Source organism: Nomascus leucogenys, chromosome 12 (assembly GCF_006542625.1).
Source record: "Nomascus leucogenys isolate Asia chromosome 12, Asia_NLE_v1, whole genome shotgun sequence".
NCBI lineage: Eukaryota > Metazoa > Chordata > Mammalia > Primates > Hylobatidae > Nomascus > Nomascus leucogenys.
The window spans coordinates 23341309-23367404 of record NC_044392.1 but is presented as its reverse complement, the minus strand read 5'-3'; the positions used below and the strand labels follow the sequence as shown (position 1 = coordinate 23367404).

Here is a 26096-nt window from a genome sequence, read left to right as displayed (position 1 = left end):
AGAGAGAGAGAGAAAGGAAGGGGAGGGGAGGGGAGGGGAGGGAAGGAAGGGAAGGAAGGAAGAGAGGAGAGAGAGAGAAATGGAGTCAGTAGTTTAAAATCTACCACTGATTATGGTTTAATTTCTCATACAGCTTGACTTCAGAAAAATAATTAATGTCAAGGCACACTTGCATTAATATTTCCAATCAGTGATAATTCAGTTTTTCATAGTGAGTGAATAAATTAGCATTCTGGCATCTAAATTTAAAAGCAAAAAGTACCTCAGTATGGCTATTGAATCCATATTGAGTCTCACAGGTGGACATGGTTCCCTTAGAGTTTTTAAGTCTTACATCCTTTGTTTAGGGATTTCCTTAGAACAGAGAAAGTGTAGAACAGAAGATGTTCTTGCAAAAATTTTCCTTTTGGGGATGTATACTTTAAAAACTAAAGGAAATTAAGCTGAACAGATATCTAAAGAAAACGAGTAAGATATCAAGACTTAAATGTAATTATGTTCAAGTGTGCTTCTCAATAAAATTTGGAAATTTGTGACTTAATTTGAGACAGGGTCTCACTCTGTCAGTCAAGCCCTGCGTATTCCACCTCAGCGCCTTGCCCCCCAGCCTCAGCGCCCCCTACCAATAGTAGCTGTGACGACAGGTGCAGGCGCATGCCGCCATGCCCAGCTAATTTTTGTATTTTTTGTAGAGATGGGGTTTCTCACCAGGTTGCCCAGGCTGGTCTCGAACTCCTGAACTCAAGTGATGCACCGGCCTCAGCCTCCCAAAGTGCTGGGATTACAGGCGTGAGTCACCGTGCCCTGCCAATTTGTGACCTTTTTAAATAGAATGATGCATAGAAGGAAAATCCTCAAAACTTTTAAACCTAATTTCCCATGAGGCTTATTTATCATAATCTCAATTTTTCTGTGATAGCTGTGTCACTAATAGATCAAAATAAAAAGAAAAAAATTAGAAGAAAAAATATCAATTTAATATACATAAAGGAGAGTGGTCTTAAACTCAACTAGATGGTAGAATTTAATTCCATGTGTGAGAGGTAACTAGAAAATTTATCAATTTATTGTGTATTAAATTGAACTATATGAAATTGCTGGTATTTTACCATTTTAATCTACCAAAAAAAGGCAGTTCTATATGGCTGTACCTAATAGAGTCATGATTATAAGCACATGTGTCTATTGAGTGGGGGTAGGGGAACGTGTCCAAAGTATGCTTAACAATTTTTTAGTTGTTAAAATATATTTGCCATTATTTATTATCTTTTATTCTATCTTAATAATCCCTGCAGACAAGCAAGAATGGGTGCAAATGGTTTATAAAAACATTGTGAGAGAAATACTTAAAACAGAATTCTACCTGTTAAAATTTGTTTAAAAATTTAGACATGATCACAAGATGATTCCAATCTTGCAGTGACATAAGACCTCCATTATGGAACACTAGTGTCAGTATTAGGAATATAGTTTAGTTTGGTACCCAAAACTAGAACACATATAATCAAAGAATATGAACTTATATAAATGTATTAATTGGAAATCAAAGAAATGTGAGTAATTAGGCCTGGTTTTATGGAAGTAGATGAATTGAAGTTGATATTGAAGGTCATCTAAGAGTTGGCAGATATGTAGGTGAAAACCATTAGCAAAAGCAGGCATATGAGAATGAATGTGGCCAGCTTGAGATTAGAGATCATCTGACTGAGGCAAATTGTTGAAAATTGTTGGCAGAAAGGACTAAATATGCAAAGTAGGGCCAGATGATTTTTTTTTCTAATGTCTGACTATCTAAAGATCTCTAGGAAGGAAATTTCATCCAGAAAGTAATATTTTAGGGAGATTAATCTGGTAATGAAGAGTAGGATAGCTTTAAGCAGGGAGAGACTGGAGTCAGTATGAGCAGTTAGGAGCTTCCTGCCATAATCTGCATGAGAAGATAAAAAGCCCTAGATTAGGATGGTGGATGGTAGTGGAAATAAAGAAGACAAAATGAAGCCAACAGCCGTTTCGAAGAGATACTTAGCAGTGTGTGTTGGCTAAAGGGGGGCAAATCAACATCATAGGCTCCTTTCTTTTTTATTACCTTCACTAATGGGTGATGTCGAGTGTACACAAAATGATTTTGGTTTTGTACAGTGTCATGTGCATATTTAGTTCTCGGTAAATGATTAAGTTCTCATCTTTATATTACAAGTTTACATATTTGTATGTTTTCTTTTTTTAATGTCCTCTATTAATATTTGTTTGGGAAATAAAACCCAAACAGAGGCTCTGGCATAATCAAGACTAAATCTTTTTTTAAATGTTCACTGCCCACCAAAATTATGGTATGAATAAATCTACCATTATACCCCCAATTATATATGAAGCTTATTAACAATGAGAATATATTACTAAATCAGTTACAGAAAAAGTTATATATGAAGCATATTAATAATGAGTATATATTATTAAATCAGTTACAGGAAAGGTTTAAATAAAGGTGTTAGGCCCTATCTGTAGATGAGAAGAGATTATCTCCCACAGTTGACGACAAAATAAAACTCACCAAACTGAAGTTGAGATCTTATAAATACCAAACCGAAGTTAATACCTTATAAATAATTGGACTGACATGTTCAAAATAGTCATTTTATGCTGAACAATGCTTTGTTGTTTAGTAATTGTTCTTTGCAAAACCTAAAATATTAATGCTTTTTATCTCTGTTCATCTCATACAACTTATCTAAGTATTTATCTCCCCACATAGGTATACTGAAGATTGGTGGCATTGACATGCTTTATTTTGGAGGGCTCTTGTCACTTTTTATTCAAGGGATCAGTATTAGATATTCTTTATAAGTTGTTTCCTGTTTTGTTCACATTTTTTCACCATTAACTTTTGTCATTAAGTTAGTAAACTTTTGTCCCTTGTTATTGTTTTGCCTCACCTCTCTGTGTTTCTTGACTAGAATGTTTTTATCAGCATCAGCATTCAAGGATTGAGTTGTTCTTTACAGGTTTTGTGTGCAGAAAACACCTCAAGAGTGTGACTTAATTCTCTTTAAAATATGAAGAAAACTGGAGTCTCTTTGATCATTCATCTTATTTTTTTCCTCCATTGCAGCCCATTATACAAAACACATGGAGAACAGGATAGAATGCATGGCGATTAAAGCTGTCTCTAAAGCCAAACTGCATGGATTCTAATCCTGCCCCCACCCTTTTTACCAGCTGTGCAAACATGGGCAGAGTAATAGAACATCTTCTTGTTTCTTTATCTGTAAAATAAGTTGATAGTTCCACCTCCAAAGGATTGTTTTGAGGATTAAAGATTTAACTTATATAAAACATGTAGCAAATAATAAGGCATAATATAAGGTTGGTGCAAAAGTAATTGTGGTTTCGCATTTTTTAAGTTGCGAAAGCCACAATTACTTTTGCACCAAACATGACAATTTGATGTTGTACTTGTCATTGTTATGTTTTCATCATCATCAAGATACCCAGTTGTCGTCACTAAGAACTAGATATATGTTTTCTATCTGAAACTTAAGATAACATAAATATCCCTGAGCTATTTTCTTGGCCTTTTCAGTTGAGAGTGTTGTTGGCACTAAAAGTATTCTCTACCATCTCATCCAACATTGTCATGTGCAGCCCTAAGTTGAAGAAACGGAATGAGTACTTGTGGGTGGTATTCAGATCCCTTGGCTGGGGAAAAAAATTGTTTTTCTATTATGTTAACAAGAAGAAATATTTAAAAATAATAATAATAAATTTACTGAGGCAAGGAAATGGTGGGGAGACTGGATGGCTTTACTTTATGAGAATTTACCACATTTATGTACTTAGCACCAATTTGTACATATTGGAGTGTGTGGGGCATGCAAACTTGAAAGGACTACTTGTTTGAGTGAAGTACTGCAGTCTGAGTGATACAAATTGGGTGAATTAAAGTGGCTCTGGGGATTTGTATTTCAGAGCAGCTGGATGCTTGTGGCTGACAGTGCATAGGCTTTAAGGCAGTAAAAGTGGGATACAGCAGAAAGTATCCTACTGAAAATGGTGGATGAAGTTTATAAAAACACCCAGGTGCTATAGTGTTAGCAGCCATATAAATGCAGTATGTGATTTTTCTTCTCTTTGCTCTTGTCACTTTTTCTTTATAATATTTTTCTAACTCTGTCTTTTAAGTTCCTATTACCTTTAGGAGTCCTCCAGCAAAAAAAATATGAAACCTTATTTTCATGAAAGCCTTTTTTGTTTCACAATTTGCCATTTCTTATTAAAGCCCCTCTTTACTGAAGAGCTACAAACCCATTTCCTCCTACTATTTCATCCTTCCTATTCTGTTTCTTAAATGTCTTCTGTGCATCCTATGGAAGAAGAACCTTCCTAATTCAGAATTCACAGCATGGAGAGAGAAGTTACTTGCTTATTTCATTCATTAATAATTTGAACCACCGACATACCACATCCTATTTAATGTTGTCATTATTTACACAATGCAAGGGAAAATAGATTATAGTGAAGTGGACTCATTCACAGCAACACTATATATGCCAAAATTTCGGTGACTTGAATGGTTACACAAACACAGTTTGGTTTGTGTTCAGTGTTTTATCATGTTTTGTTGAAATGTTGACTTAAAAAGGCTTTTGAAGTAAACTGAAGAATTCGCTTTATGAGAAAAACATTAGAAACTTGTTTCCTACCTACAAATATCAAAATTATTAGAGGCATGTGAATAATTATAATTGAAAGAGTATTTACATTTATTCATGTTTTATAATTCTGTGCAAAAAATTACTAGGAATTGGTTCAGGTTGCCATTAATATGAAGTGCTTAGACATTCTGTATATGCCAAAGAAACTGCATCTGTGATATGTAATATTTTTCTGTTCTGTTATAACTTGAGAATTTTACTATATTTTAGTTTCTTATATAATTGCTCACCAAATTAAAGCTATAAATATCTTTCTACATTTTATTTACCTTTCCTGCTAAATTTACTCCTCTGAACTTACTTTATTCCCTTTTAAATTTTGCCACCATCCTCAGAGAGAGTAATAATTGTTACTATCTCAGGGGCTACAGCAAAGATTAAGTAAGTTAGATACTAGACCCAGTACTTAGCACATAAATTCTCAACATGAGCTAAAATTAGCTGAGTGTGGTGGCGTGCACCTGTGGTCCCAGCTAATCAGGAGGCTGAGGTGGGAGGATCGTTTGAACATGGGAAGTATAGGCTGCAAGGAGGTGAGATTGTGCCACTGCACTCCAGCTTGGGAGACTGAGTCCGTGTCTCCAAAAAAAAAAAAAAAAAAAAAAACCCACACAAAAAAAACCTCAATATGAGCTAAAATTATAATAAAAATATTTTCCCTAGACAAATTATTCACAAAGAGGTGCTTAAATAGCTTTTATAGTATAACACTTTCTTTTAAAAGAAAAAAAATTTAAATTATTATCTTTACCTGTTTTTTACACTGTGGTAACTAATTCTAAAAATGGTAGACATTATAAGAAATTTATGCTATTTATAATAGTTAAGTATATGCAAATATTATATGGCATATGAACTTTGGTTAAATGAGATTGAACAAAAAGTAATTGATGCCTATAGATACTTGACCATACAGTAATGACATTGTGTAGCAGATACCTTTCTCATTTAAGATATTTTCGGAGTCTTTTGGAACGTAACCCTCAGTTAATATGATAAACATTTCGGTTTACTCTCTTTCCAAACATAATAACATTCCAGATTTATTCTGAATCATATTCATTATTCAAAATCCTGAAAAGAAAATTGGCCTGGTGGTTGGCTCAAGCCTGTAACCCCACTTTGAGAGGCCAAGGCGAGTAGATCATTTGAGCCCAGGAGTTAGAGACTAGCCTGGGTAAGATGGTGAAATACCCTCTCTAGAAATGGGCATGGTGGCACACACTTATAGTCCCAGCTACTTAGGAGGCTGAGGTGGGAGGATCACTTGAACCCCGGAGGTAGAGGTTGTAGTGAGCCCAGATCATACCACTGCACTCCAGCCTGGGCGACTGTCTTAAAAAAAGAAAGAAAAAGAAAAGAATTAAGAAATACCAGTAAGTGTCTATCTATGGACTTTCAATATGATTTGTACCTTTTGGTGACGCATGTCTGACCAGGTGGTTTTTCATTTTAGAGTTAAAAAAAAAAAAAGTCCTTACAAGAGAAGATTAATGAGTTTATATGTTTTGGTGCAAAATTAGCTTTTTGGAAGAAAGAGGTTCTTTAAAATGTAATAGTATTATAGTGTCATTTCCTTAGCATATACATTTTCTTCTGTCACTGTCCTTATATTGGCCAGTATTATCTGAACATGTCTGCCCCAGTTCCCCTCAGACTTTATCTCCTACTATTTGTTCCCACTCACTGGCACCAATCCCACTGGCCTCTTTGCTGCAGTTTACCTTAGAAGCTTTTTACTAACGTCCCTCTACCTGTAGTCTTCTTCCCTGTTAAACCTGCAAGGCTGACTTCCTTACCTCCTGAAGTATTGACTCACACCTCACCTTTCCAATGCAACTACCTATTTAAAATTACTCTACCTATTCATCTCCCTGACTACTTTTTATTTCCCCCAAAACACTTGTCACCTTCTAACTTACTCCTTAGGGTCCTCCCAAGTTCATGATAGGAATTTGTGGCATTTATTCCCTGGTAAGTGAACCAAAGGCAATGTATACGCTGTTAGGTTCTAAGGCAGAAATTGACTTCTGTTTGTTGAACAGGAGCATCCTCCACCAAAAGTATATTTGCCCCTATAATTATCCAATTTTCAGTTTCTTTGCCACACTTTCCAAAGAAAGCGCGTTGACATAGAGGAAAATGTGTATGTTGAGGAAATGATAGTACTCTATTTTGGATTTTAAAAGATTCTTCCTTCCAGAAAGCTAATTTTGCCTCAAAGCATATAAACTCATTAATCTTGTCTTTATCTCTGTTTGGTCTGGATAACCCAGTTTATTAAATGGTGAAGACTAGGACAGAAAAGGTGAAATGGCTTACACAGAATCGTACATATCGTTGGTAGAGCTGCTAAGAAAAACATCCAGATGCTCTCTTTGTTCAATACATCATTCTATATGGAGCTGTATTGGAGGTTATCTCTCATCATTATAAGTCATCACATCATCTGAGGTCATATTCAATGGCAAAGGAAATGAAGAGATAAATTTAAAACTTAACCAGGCTTTTTATAACTCTTTTTGCCTTTCAATCTGAAGATGAAAAATATTATGTTTAGAGATGAGAAAGTGAGGCAGTTTCAGGCCTTTATCTGAAACAATATTGTATCTCTCTTGTCTCATCAATCTTAGAGAATGGGCATATTTTAAAATGACTATAATTAAATATTGTAACTATGAAAAGAACATTAATTTTATAGCAGGTGAAAATAATGCAATAGTATGTAGCATGAGTGGGGGTAGAGGATACAGCTGTCTAATTTTGGTCTACTGGAACTAGTGTAGATTTTCCTTCAAACTGAGCAGAAATGTAGCCCTTAGAGCATAGTAGCAGCTTTCCTTTCCGCTTACAGTTTTAAAGTTAAAGGCACAAGTTTAATATGCAGTCCGTCCTGTGACTAATCCAGCAGGTTGCTCATTCTGCTCTTGCTAATGCTGCTACCTTGCTTCTAAGTGGACATTGGTACTTGGGGTATTTATTTTTCTGTATGCTTTGAAGTAGTTATGAATCTTCTGAGAACTAAAGAACTGGGATTCTCCAAAGGCCTATTCTACACTAGCAGATGAGTGGTATTATTGTGCGGGTTGAGAAAGCAACAAAGTGTAAACTTCTTTTCATTAGGTGATTTAGCTTTACCTTATTTCTTCCCCTTCTTTCCCCTCTTTAGTGGAAATTGTTCAAACTTCAGGAATGATTTAATATCTTCTTTCTGGACCCAATAATACATCCTATAAGCTACATCAGCATTGTATTTTTTTCCCATAATACAGAAAGAGAATTTAAAAAGAGAAAAGAAAACAGAAGTATAACAATACCATATTTATTGGAGTTTGAAATGTGGCCACTAATTTTAGTCAATATAATTTCAAATAGTTAAAAGCATTGAAACATATTCATTTAATGAGTTTGTATGCCTGAAAATTAAAATTGGATGTTTGGAAGAAAGTGAGGAAGTTAATTTCAGTTTCTTTCCTTAGCCAGAACATTGCAAATTAAGGAAATGGTTTACTAGATCATTTTATCCCAGGTAATGAAATTTATTTTTCCTCCAATTTAGTTTCTCTGTCAATTATTCAGAAATTAAAACATACTATATTGTAATATTAAATCTCCAGTATCTTCTAATTTGATATGAGGTTACCTTTATAGGTAATTATTAGAGAAAAGGTGAGATTTTTTTTCTACCTTCACCAGCCCCATTCCCTGCCTGCCTTGTCCCTAGCCATGTAGAGTCATCTAACTTGGATAATTACTCTGTAGAGTCATATTCCTGAAGTCTGGAAGTCTTTCTGTTCAATGTGCTCCAACAAGCTGATTTACTTAAATTCAGTGCTTTGTGCCATTCCCATGAATCTGAGCTAATTATGCTGCCATTTTTCAGCGATGTGCATTAGAAGTCATGTGTGCCTAATTCTGAAAACGGCTTTGTACATTAAGGCTCATTTAACTAGTGATGGTTAGAGAGAAGTTAAGGGACTTACAGTTACTGGTCATAATTTTAAAATACAGTAGTAGTATGGAACTCTCTTGTACTGCAAGCATATAAGATGCTATGTTGTCAGCCTCTCAGTCTTTAGGAATGTTCCAATTTGGCTTGTGCCTTACCAGTCAAGATGTCACAGAGAAGATATGTTTAGTCATGGAAAAGAAAATCAGTGTCCAGCACGCAAAGATAGTAAAAGAGTAAGCACTTCCAATTGGCTTTTCATAGGAGAAATTGATTTGTGTGCATTACTGGGTCTGTGTAAAATGGTGTCCTTTTGGCACTAGCCGAATATACATTTCAGTAAATGTTTTTTCTTGCTGCAGATAAGTGTAAGACAGTGAAATTTTCAGTAACTGAGGGAAGGCAGTGGTTGGGCGTCTGTTAATAGCCTGAAAGTAACTAATGAGGATGTGCAGTCAGAACGATTGATTGAATAGCTGCAGTCCTGTGTATTTCTTTCTTGCTTGCTCTCTCTCTGCAAGCTGTGGAGAGGGAGGGGGAAGAGCAAGACACAGAGGGAGCGAGAGAAAAAACGCTCTCTCTTAAGTGGAAGTAGCACGGATCCCAGGGGCCAGAAGGCCAGAAATGGAAGTTTAAACTGCATCTGTCTTTTAAAGGGAGAACAGCAGGAATCAAAATGTCAGTCTGCGGAGTTACGATTTACTCCTTGTTTTCTAAGATCTGGAAGATAACACAGAATACTTTTTTTAGGATGTGGCTTTTTTTTCCTTGTCCATGTTGAGATTATCTAATGTTATCTGAGAAGCTGGATTCCTTTATGTCTGTCAGTTGAAGTGGCGATGGGAAGCAGTTGTGATAAAGGTATAATACGTATATATCTATCATCTGTGTGTGCGTGTGTATGCATATATATATACACGTGTATATATATATCACTCTATGAAAAAATCTTAAAAATGTAGCCTTAATACAGTATATAGTAATCAAATGGGAGAAGATCACATTATCTGCAAAATCCTAAGCTTGTTAGGTCAGTTTGAACAGATTTAGGATTCCAGAGTAAGATGTTAGTAAGGTCATATTGCCAGAACAAGGAGAAGCTGATCTATTTTTATATCTGCATAGGCATATATGTTATTTTATCTTGGCAGCAGCTTTCAGTCTTCTCATGGCCCTTTTGTTGCAGTCTGGTGAATCATCTTATCTGCACAGAACTAACTTTGACCTTTGTGCAAACACCATCAAATCATATGCAACATTAGACTATATTTTGTTCAGAAGAATATTAGAAATTCCATTTTATTCTATTAACTCCTACATTGCTGACACATAGAGAAGTAGATTTATATACCGTGAGAAGCAACTATTAGGTGAACTTAAAGATATTAAACATAGCTCAGAGGAAATTATTTTTATATGTGCACAGATGAAAATATAAACTGTCACACTAAAGCAGATTCTTAACTGTGACCAAGTCTCTCTAGTGTCTTGATAGTTTAAGCACCTCAAAGATAGATAAATTATGTGAGATAGAATGTAATGTACCTTTAAAGCATGCTGGTTTATTGTGAAAAACCAATAACTTTACAGTTTAGTGGAAGATCCTAAATTTGGGGTTCTTAATGATGTTTCAACTTTCCTCCTTTTTTCCAGAGGTACCAGCAGAAAGGTCCCCTCGTAGACGGAGTATCTCAGGGACCAGTACATCAGAGAAACCCAACTCCATGGATACTGTAAATACCTCACCCTTCAAAGTACCAGTAAGTGTTTATCTTCTTTATAAGAATATTTTACTTTTCTCCTTTCTTCTTAGAGTTAGAGACAGCTACTAAAGAATCCAAACATTTTTCTCATCAAGAATTTCTTTATAATTCTGTGATTAAAGGATAGACTCATAAACTTGTATAAATTAACTGTGGTTAATGTCAACTACTTTCTTTTTTTTTTTTTTTTTTTTTTTTTTTTGAGACTGAGTCTCACTCTGTCATCCAGGCTGGAGTGCAGTGGCGTGATAACGCTCACTGCAACCTCCACCTCCCAGGTTTAAGCGATTCTCCTGCCTCAGCCTCCGGAGTAGATGGGATTACAGGTGCATACCATCATGCCTGGCTAATTTTTGTATTTTTAGTAGAGGCGGGGTTTTACCACATTGGCCAGGCTGGTTTCAAACTCCTAACCTCAAGTGATCCACCCGCCTCAGCCTCCCAAAGTGTTGGGATTGCAGGCTTGAGCCACCATACCCGGCCGTCCACTACTTTCAGTATAATATTTATTAGGTTTTAGGGAATATTATTTTTACTCACAGGGTACTTACAAAATATGTAACTACATTAAGTTCAAATTCCTCTCAACTGTAGAGTTCAAATCCTTGCAGACATCTTTTTATCAAGCTGCTAGCAAAAACCTTTCACAATTCTGTGAAGAAGCTGGTGGGAGGTTTTTTTTTTAGGAATGGGATGTAATTTTTTTTATTTTTCAGAGCTGGAACATAAGCAGAGAGTGATGAGACTCAGAAATTTGCAGACTAAATTCACAGAGAATTAGACAATTGTGAATTCTAATCCTAAGACTTGGTCTGCACTTTGCTTAAGCTATCTTTTGGATGGCCATGGAAGTGCTTAAGAAAAACCTTGAAAGAAACTAAGTCCTTAAATTGACCAGGCAGTATTGAAAATCAGCATTAAATACAAAAGAGGCTGGGCCCAGTGGTTCACACCTGTAATCCTAGCATTTTGGGAGGCTGAGGTGGGAGGATTGCTTGAGGCCAAGAGTTCAAGACCAGCCTAGGCAACATAGTGAGACCCTGCCTCTATTAAAAAAATTTAAAAAAAAATCAGCTGGGCATGGTAGCCTGTGTCTGTGGTCCCAGGGGAGGCCAAGGTGGGAGGATTGCTTGCACCTAAGAGGTTGAGGCTGCAGTGAGCCATAATTGTGCCACTGCACTCAAGCCTGAGCCACAGAACAAGACCCCATCTCTTTAAAGAAAAAAAAGTACTGAGATGGAAGGGCCATATGTGATCAGGTCAGCTGACTATCAGTTACAGACCTGTTTTGGACTTTTTTGATATAACTGTGAGTAACCAAGATTTTAAATCACCTGTTTTCTTGGATAAGAAATATATTTATTTCCTAATCATATCATTTTATTAAAATTAATTATTTTTATACTTGAATTGCTTCATGAGATTGGTCATTATTCTAGGTACAATGAAAATCAGTATAAGGTAGGAATAGACTTTTCTATGTGGAAAAAAAAAGATTTCTCTTAATTCAGCCAAGTTAATATGGTGTAGTCTGCCTTTATTCTAATACTTTTTTTAAAGTTGGGATGACCTTTTAAGTGGAACTGATTTTTTGATATATATAAATTGGCATTCATGCATAAGATAACCAAAATGAGTGTTTTATTTTGTGTTAACCCTGAGGAGCAAGATTTTCGCTTGTTGTATCTCAGGACCTTGAAGAGTTTATGAATAGCGGTTACTGGACACCTTTCAAATTTTTACAAATGTTCTCATTTTCAAAGATCACAAGCAAGTATTGGATTAATATTCTAAGCAAATTATGACAGGAATTTTAAAATATCAGATTTAGTGTCTTTTACTAAATTTTTTGTTCCATAAACATAGCTACCTATTTTTTATTTTTCTCATGAATGAGAAAAAACATTATTTTTCACCTCCTTGTTTTTCCGATGATGCAGAAAGAATAGAGTAAAACTGACTGTCGGTATGCAAAGTTTGGTGAAAAGGATTGAGTTAGAATTTGAAGTTTTCACACCATCATGCTAGAATGGAATGGTGACTCTTAAATTTTTTTGAAAAAGTTGATAACAGGATGAATATCCCTCTGCAATATGGTAACATTAAAGCATATCCTATATTGAGTCTCAAGTTCATGGCCAGGCTTTGAAAATCTGAATTAATTAAGAACCATAATTTTTATTTAAGTTGATGACTAATTTAAGATGTATCTTAATAATATGACTAGTAATTCTTGAGTGAAAATTATAAATATAATGATAAACATATGAAAGCTAGCATTACTTACAAACCACTTACTCTTCTGACAATCTCAGCCGTGTTGTAGATTTAGAAATAATGAGGGAAGAAAAGGGCCTCTGTCTAGCAAATGACAGTCACAAAGCCCGTGCACCCATGCACTTAGCTCTCTAGGAGAATGTAACCATTCACAGGCCCTCACCTAAAGAGTTTTCTGAAAAATAACCATTAGAACACACTGATTACAACAACAACAAAGAAATGTCAGTAAGTAAAAGGATGAGACAGAGAAAATGAAAAGCAGAGAATCATAAAAACAATCCGAATTCACTTAGGATAAAGGCAAACAGCTTTACATTTAAATTAGACCTTAAGGATATTATTGTGTTCCAGGATAGTCTATAGTGCAGAAATTGACATTGATAATAATGATCCTGAATCATCAAGAAAAAGTGAGATTATATTTATTTTGCTACTTTTTTAAAAAGTGGAACTATGTTATATTATGTGACATGTATCCATTGAGAATGTTGATTAAAATGTTGAAGATATGTGATGTTTATAAAACTTGTTATCCAGAAAAGTGGTTTGTGAAGTACCTCATTCCTTGATCATGCTAGATAAATAATTTATATTTTTTTAAGAGAAATCAAAATATGCTGGCTAAATGAGTACTTGGATATCTGTAGAAATTCATTGTATTTTTTTTAATTTTCATGTAATACCAATAGTAGTGTGATTTACATCACTTAAATATATTGCTGATTAGAAGAATGTCTAATTTTCAGGTCAACACACAATACATTTATAATTAATGTCACAGTGGACTCTTTGAATTTGGGAAAGCAGTACAAAAAGGAGTCAGACTTTGAGATACTTAGAGTTGTTTATACAATATCTGAATTTAGGATAGCAGTACAAAAAGGAGTCAGACTTTGAGATATTTAACTTAGAGTTGTTTATGCAATATCTCAGATCATTTCTATGTCAACTTTATGAAGAGACAGAACCAATATTTTACCACAAGTACCAGTGGTTCCAGGATTCAGATGTCATTGCTATGGTGTGCAGTAGGTTTACCGCTCATCAGTTGGACCCCAAAATTATAGTAGTGGACTCTCAAAAAGGACCTTATTCCTCCGAGCTCCATTTTCAGACTTACTGAAAGCAGATAAAATAGATTTTAACAAGTCCTAAATGAAATCATTTACAATGACACACTTATTGAATGCTTACTTTGGGCAAAGTATTGGTGATTCATCAATTGATACCTTCTTGGCGTACTGTGCATGGTACAACAAAGTTTTCCATTCTGAGACCCTATATATAGCCTAGTAGCAAGAGATAGAAAAATGACCAGATTCATAAAGAGATTGGTGAGCATGGTTACACAAGTTATTAACAACACAATGTGTAAGTTAAGGCTTTGACAAGGAGCAGCATTTGAGCAGAGTTTCAAAGGCTGAAAGAAAATAATTGACAGGGGAAGAAAGTACTCCAGCCTGCGGGAATGGCATTTTGGAAAGACACACAGTCATGGGATGACTGATGCTTCCAGGGATTATAGAAAGAACTGAGTGAGACAGGAATTGAAAAGTATGTGGGCAAAAATGGCAGGTGAGAAGGCTGGAAAGGTAGGTGGGGGCAAGACTGTGATTGAGTTTGTTTATCAAACTTAACCAAATTATACTTGCTGCTGAAGCATTAAAGATGTGTTTATTGGAATATTTGTCTTTGACTCTAAAACTAAACAAAGTGGCATGAATACTGTGAAATATGGGTAAATTACTTGACTCTTCTCCTGAGTCTTTTTTCCTCTTGCTGTCACTATTCCAACTCAGGGTGATAGGTAAGGGGCTATCATTCAATAGAAGGCCAGCCTAGCACTCACCCCTGGCCTTTCAGCTGATACTACTGATTTTTCTAGAATAATATTTAGCCTTAAGGAGATCAAGGAGAAGCCAGTGAGTAAGGATCACTCATATCCTGCTGGTTGATGCCAAGTAAGACGGAAAGAAGAATAACCATAACAGTGAGCTCAAAGCAGGGAACCCTAAAAAACCTTTGTATGTCTTCCTCATTCACAAAAATTTATACTTTTAAAAACTTAAAATAGGCAACTGGTACAGCAGGGTGTTCATGTATAATAACATTCAAAATGAGGGAAGAAGAGGAAATTTATGTGGCTACTGAACCTATAGGGAAGAAGAGGAAATTTATATGGCTACCGAACCTGTAGGTTAAGGCAATGTCTTGGTTTTCAGCAATATTGAAATGTATTTGTACTCTTATCTAATCATAGCCATAAGAAAAAGTAGTGATCTACAGCAGTGGTCCCCAACCTTTCTGGCACCAGGGACCAGTTTTGTGGAAGACAATTTTTCCACGGACCAGGGTTGGGTTGGGAGGGATGGTTTGAGGATGATTCACGTGCATTACATTTATTTTGCACTTTATTTGTTATTATTAGGTTGTAATATATAATGAAATAATTATACAACTCACCACAATGTAGAATCAGTGGGAACCCTGAGTTTGTTTTTCTGCAACTAGATGGTCCCATCTGGGGGTGATGGTAGACAGTGACAGATCCTCAGGCAGTAGATTCTCGTCAGGAACACACAACCTAGATCCCTCGCATGCGCAGTTCACAATAGGGTATGTGCTCCTATGAGAATCTAATGCCACCGCTGATCTAACAGGAGGCAGAGCTCAGGCTGCAAGTGATGGGAAGCAGCTGTAAATACAGATGGTGTTTTACTCGATTACCTGCTGCTCACCTCCTGCTGTGCCGCCCAGTTCCTAACAGGCCACAGACCGGTACTGGTCCATGGCCCTGGGGTTGAGGACCCCTGATCTATAGGAGAGTTTCTTCCTTCCTTCGCTCTCATTCCATTTTCTTCACACATACCGTAATTCCAATTGCAATTATTTGTTTGTAGGTTCTGTCCCTCATTAGACAACACGTATCTGTTCCGGTCATCTTTATAACAACCCCAGTGCCTAACACAGTACCTCCCACAGAGCAAACATTCAACAAATAATTGTTGAATAGATAAAATATGCATGAATTATCAAAGACCAGAATCGAATGAGTTTATCTCACACATATTCTCTTGGTATTACTGATAATGTCCCTAGTCAAATGGGATATTAAATATGTAATTACATTTAATAAACATTTAATAAGAGATCATGTGGGATAAGAGCAGAATGGATAGATTTTTTTCCTTAAAGAGAGATTTTAATTAATATTTGAAATTCAGAACTGTGGTGTTTTAGTTATGTAGTGTATACTTTGTCTACTTATATTGGTAACTGAAACTAGAGAGAATTCTTTATTATTTAATGATTTGTTTCTGTGACTATTTCTTGGAACCTTTTAGGTGTTATACATATGTATAAATTCACAATGTTTTTGCACATCTGAGTTTTGACTGTTCTTCAAAAACAACTTTAGTCAATTGACATTTTCTCCTCTTTTAAAGACCATTTTTCATTTTTTCTTTAACATCGTGCTAGACTTTCATTTAAATGAAATTACTGGGATGATGAGGAACAATTGAATAAATAATGAAAAGTTATCCAGGTACATACTTAAGTTTAATTCAGAAAGAGAAAATGATTATGTCTTGTAACCATGTCTGTTTGTTTCACAGTGCCTGATATTTTGGAACAGGCTTCTTTCTTTATACTCTATTTATAAAGTGACTATTGATATTTATGATTTTTTTAATCACTTCTACTTGCATGATACCATCAATCTGGCTTTGGTCAAGAGGGAACTGCTTGTGTTCTGGGCCAGGTGCTAGGCTTAGTGTTCTGATTTTCATAACACAATGGTCTAAGTTGGCCTTTCATGTAAGTATAACACAATACCGTTGCAGCTGCTTCATTTGCGTTTGCTTTGAGCTTGGCTCTGAAAGAATTCAGGCACCAAAAATTATGCTTAGACATCCAGAAAGCATAGTTGAACTAAGGCAGTAGCTGAATATTCCTATGTAACTCTCCTTGTGCTCGTCACTGTGACACCTAAGCATTCCCAATCAAATAAATGCACTAGAAACAAAACATTGTCAAAAAACCAAATCTTTACATAGTTTTTAGAAGAAAGTAAAGCCCTGGGAAATAAGATATAGACTAAGTTAAAGTCCTGTGTAAAAAGAAATGTGTCTTAAGTATCAAGATTATCAGACTCAGTTGCTATTGGTTTCTGTTTTGAATCCCCTATAAGATCCTATGTAAGTGTTTTTCCAAGTTAAACAAAGAGATAGAAAGCTTCACGTCTGCTATTTAATAAAGACTAGTAAGTGTCCATTGTCCAAACTAGGGGTTTTCAACTCTGGCCATACATAAAAATTACCTAAGGAACTTCAAAAAATATACTGATGCTTAGACTCCACCTCAGACCAGTTGAATCAAAATCTCTAGACTAGAACCCAGTCTTCTGTATTTTTTTAAAGGTCCCAGATGATTCTAATATGCAGCTAGGGTTGTAAATCATTTGTCTAAATGACTGATAAAATATTAGGAACTCATTTTAGTCAGTGTCTTACCTGTGAATATCAGTGCTTTCTTTCCTACCTTCAAGTCTGACATAAGAATCTAAGAAGCAGTATTTTCTCAGTGGCCCTTATTACTCACATACTAATTGCTGCATTGCCTGTTAGTTGCCCTTCTGTGTTTGCCATGATCAGTTCAGATGACCAATGTAAATTTACAAAATACTTGCTTTACCTCTGACCAGCCTAAGAATCTCAGATTTCAGGGTGAAACATTGAAATTCAATTCATAGCATCCAAGCTACGATACAATTCCAACTTTCGTATTCTCAGCGTTACTGTATTCCAAGAGGATACTTAAAACTTATTTCCCATGATGCTTAAAGACTCTATATCCGTGTTTCTTCTCTCTTTTCACTAACCATCTGCATGGAGTTAAAATCCATAATAGGATCGCCATCCAGTGAGACTTCTTTTAATGAACAGTATATATATATATATATATTCATATGTGTGAATATATAGATGTGAGTATATTCATATGTCTATGAAAATGTCATTACCAAAGGTAGAAATCATATAGTAATCATGGGTATGTCAGAAAATTATGGCCTGTAGATATTAACTATATCTTTAAGTCATTTTGTAATCAGAAAGGGCATAATTTTAAAATCCTCTAATGATAAATATCTTAGAAAATATATAATTTAGAACCAAGGGTCTCAGAGCAGAAAAAAAAAAGAATAAGGTTAGATACAACTCCTTAAGGGAACAGGATGAGAATTGGCAAATACCTGGAGGAAAAGGGAGCAGGCTTGGTTAGGAAATACTACCAAGACTCTAAACTTGAAAGAATTAAAGAATGAGGGAAGCCCTCCTCAATCTGTGTCAATTCCTAGAAATGGGCTTGCAGCAGCACTAACTACTGGAGATTCCAACTTACCCTAACCAGGAGAAGAGGGCTGTTTGAGAGAGAGGATGAGATACACTCACTTACAGCTCATTCTTTTTTTTTTTTTTTTTTTTTTTTTTTATTTATTTATTTTTTTTTATTATTATACTTTAGGGTTTTAGGTACATGTGCACAATGTGCAGGTTTGTTACATATGTATCCATGTGCCATGTTGATTTCCTGCACCCATTAACTCGTCATTTAGCAATAGGTGTATCTCCCAATGCTGTCCCTCCCCCTCCCCCACCCACAACAGTCCCCGGATTCTGATGTTCCCCTTCCTGTGTCCATGAGTTCTCATTGTTCAATTCCCACCTATGAGAGAGAACATGCGGTGTTTGGTTTTTTGTCCTTGCGATAGTTTACTGAGAATGATGTTCTCCAGTTTCATCCATGTCCTACAAAGGACACGAACTCATCATTTTTTATGGCTGCATAGTATTCCATGGTGTATATATGCCACATTTTCTTAATCCAGTCTATCGTTGTTGGACATTTGGGTTGGTTCCAACTCTTTGCTATTGTGAATAGTGCCGCAATAAACATACGTGTGCATGTGTCTTTATAGCAGCATGATTTATAGTCCTTTGGGTATATACCCAGTAATGGGATGGCTGGGTCAAATGGTATTTCTAGTTCGAGATCCCTGAGGAATCGCCACACTGACTTCCACAATGGTTGAACTAGTTTACAGTCCCACCAACAGTGTAAAAGTGTTCCTATTTCTCCACATCCTCTCCAGCACCTGTTGTTTCCCGATTTTTTAATGATGGCCATTCTAACTGGTGTGAGATGGTATCTCACTGTGGTTTTGATTTGCATTTCTCTGATGGCCAGTGATGATGAGCATTTCTTCATGTGTTTTCTGGCTGCATAAATGTCTTCTTTTGAGAAGTGTCTGTTCATGTCCTCTGCCCACTTTTTGATGGGGTTGTTTGTTTTTTTCTTGTAAATTTGTTTGAGTTCATTGTAGATTCTGGATATTAGCCCTTTGTCAGATGAGTAGGTTGCAAAAATTTTCTCCCGTTCTGTAGGTTGCCTGTTCATTCTGATGATAGTTTCTTTTGCTGTGCAGAAGCTCTTTAGTTTAATGAGATCCCATTTGTCGATTTTGGCTTTCGTTGCCATTGCTTTTGGTGTTTTAGACATGAAGTCCTTGCCCACGCCTATGTCCTGAATGGTATCGCCTAGGTTTTCTTGTAGGATTTTAATGGTTTTAGGTCTAACATATAAGTCTTTAATCCATCTTGAATTAATTTTTGTATAAGGTGTAAGGAAGGGATCCAGTTGCAGCTTTCTACATATGGCTAGCCAGTTTTCCCAGCACCATTTATTAAATAGGGAATCCTTTCCCCATTTCTTGTTTTTGTCAGGTTTGTCAAAGATCAGATAGTTGTAGCTATGCGGCATCATTTCTGAGGGCTCTGTTCTGTTCCATTGATCTATGTCTCTGTTGTGGTACCAGTACCATGCTGTTTTGGTTACTGTAGCCTTGTAGTATAGTTTAAAGTCAGGTAGCGTGATGCCTCCAGCTTTGTTCTTTTGGCTTAGGATTGACTTGGCGATGCGGGCTCTTTTTTGGTTCCATATGAACTTTAAAGTAGTTTTTTCCAATTCTGTGAAGAAAGTCATTGGTAGCTTGATGGGGATGGCATTGAATCTATAAATTACCTTGGGCAATATGGCCATTTTCACGATATTGATTCTTCCAACCCATGAGCATGGAATGTTCTTCCATTTGTTTGTATCCTCTTTTATTTCATTGAGCAGTGGTTTGTAGTTCTCCTTGAAGAGGTCCTTCACATCCCTTGTAAGTTGGATTCCTAGGTATTTGATTCTCTTTGAAGCAATTGTGAATGGGAGTTCACTCATGATTTGGCTCTCTGTTTGTCTGTTATTGGTGTACAAGAATGCTTGTGATTTTTGTACATTAATTTTGTATCCTGAGACTTCGCTGAAGTTGCTAATCAGCTTAAGGAGATTTTGGGCTGAGACAATGGGGTTTTCTAGATATACAATCATGTCATCTGCAAACAGGGACAATTTGACTTCCTCTTTTCCTAATTGAATACCTTTTATTTCCTTCTCCTGCCTGATTGCTCTGGCCAGAACTTCCAGCACTATGTTGAATAGGAGCGGTGAGAGAGGGCATCCCTGTCTTGTGCCAGTTTTCAGAGGGAATGCTTCCAGTTTTTGCCCATTCAGTATGATATTGGCTGTGGGTTTGTCGTAGATAGCTCTTATTATTTTGAGATACGTCCCATCAATACCTAATTTATTGAGAGTTTTTAGCATGAAGGGTTGTTGAATTTTGTCAAAGGCCTTTTCTGCATCTATTGAGATAATCATGTGGTTTTTGTCTTTGGTTCTGTTTATATGCTGGATTACATTTATTGATTTGCGTATGTTGAACCAGCCTTGCATCCCAGGGATGAAGCCCACTTGATCATGGTGGATAAGCTTTTTGATGTGTTGCTGGATTCGGTTTGCCAGTATTTTATTGAGGATTTTTGCATCAATGTTCATCAAGGATATTGGTCTGAAATTCTCTTTTTTGGTTATGTCTCTGCCAGGTTTTGGTATCAGGACGATGCTGGCTTCATAAAATGTGTTAGGGAGGATTCCCTCTTTTTCTATCGATTGGAATAGTTTCAGAAGGAATGGTACCAGTTCCTCCTTGTACCTCTGGTAGAATTCAGCTGTGAATCCATCAGGTCCTGGACTCTTTTTGGTTGGTAAGCTATTGATTATTGCCTCAATTTCAGAACCTATTATTGGTCTATTCAGAGATTCAACTTCTTCCTGGTTTAGTCTTGGGAGGGTGTATTTGTCGAGGAATTTATCCATTTCTTCTAGATTTTCTAGTTTATTTGCATAGAGGTGTTTGTAGTATTCTCTGATGGTAGATTGTATTTCTGTGGGATCGGTGGTGATATCCCCTTTTTCGTTTTTTATTGCATCTATTTGATTCTTCTCTCTTTTCTTCTTTATTAGTCTTGCTAGCGGTCCATCAATTTTGTTGATCTTTTCAAAAAACCAGCTCCTGGATTCATTAATTTTTTGAAGGGTTTTTTGTGTCTGTATTTCCTTCAGTTCTGCTCTGATTTTAGTTATTTCTAGCCTTCTGCTAGCTTTTGAATGTGTTTGCTCTTGCTTTTCTAGTTCTTTTAATTGTGATGTTAGGGAGTCAATTTTGGATCTTTCCTGCTTTCTCTTGTGGGCATTTAGTGCTATAAATTTCCCTCTACACACTGCTTTGAATGTGTCCCAGAGATTCTGGTATGTTGTGTCTTTGTTCTCGTTGGTTTCAAAGAACATCTTTATTTCTGCCTTCATTTCATTATGTACCCAATAGTCTTACAGCTCATTCTTATAGATGATGTACCATAAACCCTTTTCCTCTCAAAGCAAAGATATTTCTCCTCAGCTTTAATGGGCAAGGGGAAACACAAGACCTCTCATTTCACAATGAGAAATAAACACTTTGAAGGCCTAATGCCCACTTAAGGGAGCATATAATTAGCTACTAAGTATAACCTCTTTTAGAGAAGTTCTGAAGCCAGAGATGTAAAAAAGAAAATTTGCCACCTTCATGATTAAGCTAGAGTTAGCTATGCAAAAAATAAAAAATATTTTGCTCTTCTCAGCTGTACTTATACTCAGCAAGGTATGAGAATTGCTGGTAAACAATAATACCCTTGGCTTGCCTTTCTACCATAAGGCCCTTTAATTTCGTAACCAATGCCAGTATCATTCCACTGGATTTTTAAAATGCTTTGTTTCTTCTATATTAAACATCTACTAATTTCAATTTAAAGAAACTTCATTCCAACAGTATTATTTGATTATAATATCAATACAAAATTTTTTGTCAGATTGTTGAGTGGCTGGTAAAAAAAAAAAAAGGCTCTAGAAGAATTTGAATAGACGTTTCTCCAAAGAAAATATACAAATGGCAGTACACACATGAAAAGATACTCAATGTCATTAGTCATTAAGAAAAAAACAAAACCACAATGAAATAGCACTTGATGCCCACTAGGACGACCACAATCAAAAAGAGGGACAGTAATAAGTATTGGTGAGAATGTGGAGAAATTAGAATGTAAAATGGTGTAGCCACTTTGACAGCTCCTCAAAACATTACATGTAGAGTTTCTATATGACCTAGCAATTCTACTTTTAGGTATATACACAAGAAAATTGAAAATATATGTCCACATAAAGTGTACACAGATGTTTATAGCAGCATTATGATAGCCACAAAGTAGTCATAACCCAAATGTCTATCAACTGAAGAATAGATATACAAAATATGATTTATCCATACAATGGCTTATTATTTAGCCATGAAAAAGGAATGAGATACTGACACATGCCACAACATGAATGAACTTTGAAAATATTATGCTAAGTGAAAGAAGCCATACAAAAGGCCACATGTTGTATGATTCCATTCATATGAGATGTTCAGAATAGGCAAATCTATACAGACCAAAAAAGAGATTAGTGTTTCTTATGAGTTGGGTGAGGGAGAAATGGGAAGTGACTGCTAATGGGCATGGAGTTTCTTTTTACGTAATGAAAATGTTCTGGAATTAGACTGTGGTGATGGTTGCACAGCTTTGGGGATTTACAAAAATCACTAAGTTACATCTTTTATTTTTTACTTATTTTTTTTTTTTAGATAGGGTCTCGCTCTGTCACCCATGCTGGACTGCAATGGCACGATCGTGGCTCACTGCAGCCTCAACCACCCAAGCTCAAACGAACCTCCCACCTCAGCCGTGAAGCTGGAACCACAAGCGCATGGCACTGCACCTGGCTAATTTTTTTTTTTTTTTTTAAACTTTTGGAGAGATGGGATCTTTCTTATGTTGCCCAGGCTTGTCTCAAACTCCTGGGCTCAAGCAATCATCCTGCTTTGGTCTTCTAAAGTGCTGGGATTACAGGCGTGAGTCACCATGCCCAGCAGAGTTGCACACTTTAAAAGGGTGAATTTATGGTACATGAATTATATCTCAGAGTAAAACTTTTTAAAAAGTAAAACACCAGGCTTAGAAGACTTAGGATAAAAAATTTGAAAATATTAATATGTTAATATTAATTATAAATTGAAATAATGTTTTAGATATATTTTAGATATGTAATATATTATATATTGGCTGCAGATTTTCTACAGTTTTTTTTAGGTAATCGTTTCTGATACTTTGCATATTTGCATTTTTATACAAACTACCGTAATTTGGCCTACTATAAGGGAGATAGTACTAACTACTTTTACTCAAGGATATAGAAATAGAAGCATAATATTTAGTTTAAAGAGAAAAAAGCTGATTTACGTTAGTGTCATGTGGAATATTTTTAATTTTTGCAAATTATCAACAAATTTTTATATCTTGTTCATGTTTGCATAGCATATGTTATAGTTTCTTCTATAAATTCATACCTGTTAAATTGTTTGACCTTTTGTATTTTTAATACAGTCCACCTCTGCCTCTCCATTCTTGTAAGATGTCTTATATGTGGGTTTGTTTAATGGGATAATGCTGAGATTTCATATTAGAGGAGTGTTTTTATGATATTTGTATATCAATGAAATTAATATCAACAAATCAGGAAATAGAAAAGAATGCTGTTTTGGCAAACATTCTTTCATTCAGTCCTCTGTATTGTACTATGGCTTGGTTCTGATGTCCCATAGTAATTTAAACTCAGCTTGCCCCCAACTGTATTCACTTTATGTTTTTCTTAAAAAGTTTTCCCTTGAATTTCTCTTTGTAGTGCTGCACATTTCTTCAGTTCCCAGAGCCAAACCCTAAGAGTCATAATATACTCTTCCCTTTCTCTCAAATTCTGTCACCAGATCTTGTCTACCTCTCTTCAAATTCATTCATCCCTTTTTCCAGTCCCACTGCCATTAACTGACTTCGCTTATCAGTACTTGTGGTTCCTTCCCTGAACTAGTACCAGGGTCAGCTTCATGAGCATGAGACCAGTGCAGTACACAGGGCCTTCACTTAGAAAGGCTCAATGCATGAAGTTCAATGCTGTATCATTGCCATCTCGAAGTTCTTAGTCATTGATCTTTGGATTTGTATTTTCTAAGTAAAGTTTAATGGGACAATGGAGCATTCATGGGGACCTTGGGCATGGTACCATCTCCTGCTGCCTCCCTGGAATGAATTATCTGTTGCCCACTTCCCCACTCCCTGATCTCATTCAGCCTCCCTCTCTCTTCACCCAGCCACAGCTGTCAGTCTCTGACCCTGGCAGGGGCCTTTGCACAAGTGTGAGAAAGATAGGGATTAGACAGCACAACCCATGGTGTCTTGGAGCAGGGCTTGGTAAGGGTAGTCCTTGCCCCTGCCTGTCATCTCCAGGGATGTCTTACAGGTAGATAGAAACCACAGCTGTGTTTGGGTGGGTTGGGGAAGGGCAAGGGAGTGAAGAGACAAGCTTCTTGCCTATCTCCAAGCCAGGTACCTAGTGAGTTGCAGGGGCAGCTACGGGAAGGGAAGAAGCCTCAGCCTCCCTGCATGACATGACACACAGGTTTGGTGGCTGGCATGGTGGAACCTGGTAGCCAGTGGACACCCACTGCTGAGTCATAGTCTGGGGTCCCTGGCACCTCTGAAGGTTTACACTTAGCTGTAATTTTTCCTGGTACTGGAGGAAGTGTGACATTAAGTAGTAAATAAAAGGCAGCATGGCAAGTGGAGTCAAAAACTACTGAAGAAAGGGAAAAGTTTCGTAATTTATAATAGTACGTTTAATGACATTGTCTTCCTGCTTTTTGAACAGCACTACTCCCAGCTTTTCATTTTGCACTGAGCCCCTCTAATTATGCTTCAGGTCCTGTCTAGTACAGTAGAGATTCTTAACTCATCTCCTGGCCTCCAATTCCTCCTCATCAACTTTAGCCTTCACTCTGCTACCAGAGTGGTCTCTAAAATCTAAACTCCATCATTACTTCGGCCTCCCTTGCTTAATGTCTTTTAGCTCTCTACAATTCCATGCCCATGAACAAGACTAGTTTCATACATTTTATTTGGCTTGCTCAGTGGTTTCTTCCTCCTCTCTCTTCCTTTCTCCTCCTCTTTCCCTTCATTTGAATGTCTTCAGACAGAACTACCTTTTACTTCAAAAACTGTCAGTCACCTGCTGAAGGCTTTTGAGTTGAACTTGTGTTACAGGATGATAAAACCAAAGTTAAATTGGCACTGAGAGCTTTCATTGTCTAATTTTGTACTGCCTTTCCAGACTCATTTCCTAATGCTCAGTATCCTCATTTTCACCCCCAACTCTCTTCAGTCCTGAGTTCCATCTTTAGCAAATCTGAGAGTTCCCCAAACAAGTTTTCTCAGGCCTGCTTACACATTTCTGCCCAGGAAGTCCACCTTCCATCCTTGCTAAAAGTATTCTCATCCATTAAGACTCAATTCCAGTGTTTCTTTACCTCTTCTAGGCAGCATTAACCTTGGCCGTCTCTGTCCTTCCACAGGAGTGTACATTTATCCATTATAGCACCGATACTATTATATTGTAGGGTTGCGTTCCCTAGTCTGTGATATTCTAGTTGGTGATCTCCAGAATAGGTTGTGTATACTTCAGAGGATACACAGACAATTCATTTGGGGTGCAGAAAGAAAATATTAAATGTTTGATATTTTAAAAAATTTTTGCTCTTTAAAAATTTTACGTTATTGAATATTTTATAGTCATACATCAGAAAATCATATTTTATAAGTATATTTTATTAGGAAGGCACACTCAGTATTTTATTCATTTCATAGTCAAAATTAATGAACTAATTATTTTGAGACGGCATCACAGTCACTCAGGCTGGAATGCAGTGGTGTAATCTCAGCTCACTGCAACCTCCGCCTCCCATGTTCAAGTGATTCTCCTGCCTCAGCTTCCCGAGTAGCTGGGATTACAAGCACATGCCACCACGCCTGGCTAATCTTTCTATTTTTA

General features: G+C 36.4%; 1 protein-coding gene across 4 annotated transcripts in view; it reads left to right on the top strand.

Moving 5' to 3' along the window:
- The window catches only part of RASAL2 (RAS protein activator like 2), a 411681-nt gene that overhangs the window by 298163 nt on the left and 87422 nt on the right, over positions 1-26096 (top strand). For 3 of the 4 annotated variants that reach the window (XM_030823933.1, XM_003258936.4, XM_030823932.1), the window contains one exon: positions 10315-10421. In XM_030823933.1, the coding sequence (XP_030679793.1) occupies positions 10315-10421 (107 nt within the window). Of the gene's footprint in view, positions 1-9412; positions 9523-10314; positions 10422-26096 lie in introns of those variants that run through there. The other variant, XM_030823934.1, reaches the window with a different exon arrangement.